Raw genomic sequence first — 4,592 nt, 5'->3', positions numbered from 1 at the left:
ATCCTTTCCGTGCTCCCCTTGCCAACCTGCCTTATTATCATTTTGTACAAAATTTCTCAAGTATCCGCGATAGATGAGTCCCTCTATCTCGTCTCGGAGATTATTACACTGTTTGATACTGTGACCGTGATCTCTATGAAAACTACAATATAGATTTTTATCTCTCGTTTGGATTACTCTTTAGGCGAGGTGGCCACTTTACGTATGGGGCGTCCTTGATCGTCATTAAGATCTCGGTCCGCCTTGTTTAACGGCGTGTAATCCATCCGAACTGCCAAGGGAACTCGGGACGGCTGGCTTGGCTTTGCCTCTCGAGCCTGGCTTCCTGTAGCTTGGGTTGGAGGGCTCACCTTCTCTTTTTCTTTTGTCGACCCCATCTTCGGTTCTTTGGTTGATTTCTTCCTCTGTTCTCGATCCCGCCTTCTGTCGCTTGGGTTCTTTTCTCGACCCCGCCTTTTATCGCCACAAGCAGCTCACCATAGGCAGCCTGCCATAGGCAACTCGCCATAGGCAACTCGCCACAGGTAGCTCGCCATAGGCAGCTTGCCATAGCTTGCCACAGGCAGCAACTTGCCATAGGTTGCTTGCCACAGGCAGTAGCTCGCCATAGGCAGCTTGCCACAGGTAGCAGCTCGCCATAGGCAGCTCCTGCTTGCCATAGGCAGCTCGCCACAGGCAACTTGCCATAGGCAGCTTGCCACAGGTAGCTGTCAGAGCTTGCCACAGACAGCTCGCCATAACCAACTTGCCACAGGCAGCTCGTCATTTGTAGAGAAGCTTGGTATAGGAGTAGTTTGGCGTATCACAGGAAGATTTGCCTGATGACCTGGCCCAAACACTGACCCGCCAACTGACACGGGCTCCGACCTAACGACCTGGCCTAGACACTGACCCGCCGACTGACACTGGCACCGACCTAACGACTTGGCCTAGACATTGACTCGTCGACTGACATAGGCGCTGACCTGACAACCTGGCCCAGACACCGACCCGTCGATTGACGTAGGTGCCGCCCTGACAACCTGGCCCAGGCGCCGACCTAGCCGCCTGACACGAGCGCCAGCTTGACGACCTCGAGGAGTTCACCACCGTACCCTAGTTCTAACGGGATGTGACGAGTCTTATCGTTTGGAGGCTTTTCACCCACCTAACCCGCAAGGACTCCGGTATATAAAGACCTCACCCCCCAAAAGGGAAGGGGAGGGAAAAAAGGTGGAGGTAATCCCTGCTCTCTAGCTCTCTCGTTTCTCCAATATTATCTTCAAAGCTCTCTCCAATATTATCCCCTGGGTCATCTGATTTAGTTCTCGCAGGTCCCTCAGCTCCTGCCGCCTACAAAGAGGAGGAAAAGATAGTGTTCTCGCAGGTCCCTCAGCTCTCACTGCCTACAAAGGAAAGAAGACCACCTCATGTAGAGGGTAGTCGGTTGTGCTGCACCAGGGATCTCCACCATTCTCTAAGTCACAGGCCGCTTAGTAAGGAGTTTGCCAGTAGGTAGCTCTCCGCCAGGGAGTTCGCCACTTGGTAGTTCGCCCCTAGGGAGCTTGCCACCAGGCAGTTCGCCACCAGAGAGCTCGCCACCAGGCAGTTCGCCACAAGGCAATTCACCACTAGGGAGCTCGCCACTAGGTAGTTCCCCACCAAGCAATTCACCACCAGGCATTTCGCCACCAGGCAATTCACCTCCAAACAGTTCTCCATTAGACAATTCGCCACCAAGTAGCTCATCAGCAAAGCATGTCACCACCAGGTCAAATAACGAGGTACTTAGCCAAAAAATTTTTACATCACAAAATATTGGTACATGCCTAAAAACGGTTACATCAATATATATTCCTGATGTGTGACTATAATGAATTGTTGGAAGAGTGTTAGAATTTTATGGGAAATACGTCTGAATTAGAACGGCAGTATAGGAGAGATCGGCTTGGAAATAAAACACTTAATTACGGAGATATTCCCAATGCAAAGCTGTAGAGCTATTCGAAAGGGCGTGGCCCTGATGCGGAACTCAGTGCAGGAGACCTGGAATGGGTTGAGTTCTCTTGTCTACAATACATTGCCTCCCTGTCCCAACTGGCAACTGCAGCCGCACATTGGGATCATCTCCCATGAATGTCAAGCGAGATGTTCTAAATTTACAGCTGCAGTGGTATGTTTGGACAGTGTTGGTAGCAAATCCTCGCCCATCCGGAACAGTCTACATGAACTGTCACATGCTCAATGGAAATGCAGGGTAAGTGCAGTAGATCCGCACTCGCTACAAACCACTCAGAAAATAGTAATAATCACGATTCTTCCGTTTTGGCAAAACACCGAGCGCTTCAAAATTCAACATTTTGCATATCCTATACTCAATCCGGGAGGTGGAGGAACATGGCTGGGAAGGAGGGACTGGAGAGGGATGAACTCACCGAACCACTCAACGATCTTTTCGCCAACGTATCCACAATGATCAAAGGCGAACTTCAGGTCTGTGTCGAATTTTGATTCCTCCTTGCCTTTCCCTCCTCTTTAGTTTCAGTTGTCTTTGCATTTCAAAACTCAAGATAACATGGTAGATGCCAAATATTTCTCAATTCATGGATCTTAAGCGATTAACATATCCTCTTCATCTCTTTAAACATATTTAAGAGAATATGAGTAGTTTTCAGTTAATTAAATCCAGAAGTACTTGTAAGACGTAACTTTTTTTTCTTTTTTCTTTTTTTTTTTTTTTTGGGGGGGGGGGGGGGTTCTGGGTTACTAAATGTCTCTGATTCAAAATAATCTTGTGGCTATTGCCAAATTTTCTGGATTCTTTGGGTTCTTGCTTGCACTCTAAAACTCGAATTGCAGAGTAAAGCATAAAAAGGCAGGAGTAATGTTGAGAAAAAATTGTAGTTTCGATTAATTAGTGATCTTCAGAATAAAATAATAGGGACCAAGGGAGATAATTCTAGGACCCCGATAATGCTTGAGCTATTTCTCAGCTAAACGAGGCGTAATTGTCCAAAAAAATAAAAAATAAAATAGAAAAAGCAGCATTTGGGCCAACTGGAACATTACTCTGAACCATGTATAGGGTATTGCCAAATGCCAATTTGACTCCCGTATGGTGTAAAATTATGCACTGCTCAAAGAAAGTGCAGAGTCGGTTAAATTGAAACTTGTTGATTAACATGAAGACAAGATGGACTTGGGATGAAATTGCTGCCTTTTAAATTGAAAAGTACTACCAGAATAGAATTTTTAGTATAGAATTGTCATAACATTTCCATGTTAAAGGCCTAAAGGAGGCATCCATTTCTTTGTGAGGAAGGATTAAGCTTTTATGTCCACTGAAGTGACAGCTTGAATGCTTTAACTTGTCTCAGGGAACAAACAATTTGCTTGAACTTTTGGAGAAGATGAATCTCAGAGTGGCTGAGGAATACAAGGGCTTCGGTGATGTGGCTTCTGGGTTAAGGATTTTTGTTGAGCAACTGAAGGGTAAAAGCAACAACTTTGATGAATACGTTCAGCAGATTGACTCGATTGAGCAGCAAGTTACAGAATTTGAAGCTGTAATCTCAATGCTTGATAAATATGTTTCCATGTTGGAATCAAAAGTGCAAGCTGCTTATCGATTTTCACCTTCTTCATAATAGTCATTTCTGTTATTTATTAAAATGAGGTAATCTGATTGCTTATGATTAATTTGCACTTGGTTTCACTATTGTCCTTTTAATATTACAACAGTTCAAAAAATCTGAATGAGAAATCAGGTAGAGAAAGGAGTGGGCAACCACATAATGGACACAGGTTCTAATATCCCTCACTAACTCTGACTGAAAGCTGCAGAGGGAAGAATTCCATGATTTGAAACCAAGCTGAAGGTAGCCAGCCATATCCCCATCTTTTAGTAGGCACTTGTTCTCTTTTCGGGAAAGCTAATCTTCAAGCACATGACATTTCCACTTGAGATCAGATTCACTGTCTCATAATAGGAAAAAAAAGGTTCCAGATCTTTCTTTTGGTAGCAAAACAGATCCCTTGTTTATATGGTAAGATGAGGCATGGCTTGTCCTAATACATAAGTCACTGGGACCTCGTCTTATTCTGTGAATACAAAGAGGAATGAAGATAAAGGTTTTGATTCCTGCAAAACCTTTTCTTTTATAATTCCATTGACGTTTTATTGGTGGAACCTAATAGTTGAATTGCTGGTTTAAAATAAGCAAGTAAACAACTATCCACTCAGTTCAGTTTTCACTTTCAGCCATTAGAGATCTATGAATGCAAGATTGTTTTACATATCCATTCCTCTTGAGCTATTCTATGAGCTGTAATAGCGGAAGGTAGCTTATGTTCATATAACTTTAGATAATCTATCTTGTACTATAGGTGTAAGGTTCTCTTCAAATGCAGAATGCAGATTTTACATAACCAATGGAGGATGTAAGGTTCTCTAATGTTCAAATGTGCACCAAACAGTTCTCTAACCACTGTCATTTCCTTGAAAGAAAGAAAATAAATTTGTTATTAATGAGATGCAGATGGGAGATGGCAAACTTGGGGAAATTGTTCTTTGATAGAACACTAAAACCTATGCAGCTGAGATAACTCTGCTA

At 43.9% G+C, this 4,592-nt stretch overlaps 1 protein-coding gene across 1 annotated transcript; it reads left to right on the top strand.

Moving 5' to 3' along the window:
• The first annotated feature begins 2,140 nt into the window (after window positions 1–2,140).
• BLOS2 (biogenesis of lysosome organelles complex 1 subunit-like protein) lies at window positions 2,141–4,379 on the top strand. Its single transcript, XM_088941083.1, has 2 exons — window positions 2,141–2,472; window positions 3,357–4,379. Exons 1-2 carry the CDS (start codon window positions 2,224–2,226, stop codon window positions 3,624–3,626), a joined length of 519 nt encoding a protein of 172 aa, XP_088797209.1. The 5' UTR covers window positions 2,141–2,223; the 3' UTR covers window positions 3,627–4,379.
• The last annotated feature ends 213 nt before the right edge of the window (window positions 4,380–4,592 follow it).

Source organism: Nelumbo lutea, chromosome 4 (genome assembly GCF_056320005.1).
Source record: "Nelumbo lutea isolate HS-2025 chromosome 4, American lotus-T2T, whole genome shotgun sequence".
Classification (NCBI taxonomy): Eukaryota; Viridiplantae; Streptophyta; class Magnoliopsida; order Proteales; family Nelumbonaceae; genus Nelumbo; species Nelumbo lutea.
The sequence above is the reverse complement of the archived record's forward strand: the minus strand, read 5'-3'. Positions and strand labels throughout refer to the sequence as shown.

Bases quoted from the DNA above. Each gene is read 5' to 3' on its own strand.
- BLOS2 (XM_088941083.1), top strand. From the start codon at position 2,224: ATGGAAATGCAGGGTAAGTGCAGTAGATCCGCACTCGCTACAAACCAC. The intron at 2,473-3,356 runs GTCTGTGTCGAA...AACTTGTCTCAG, and splicing joins TGATCAAAGGCGAACTTCAG to GGAACAAACAATTTGCTTGA.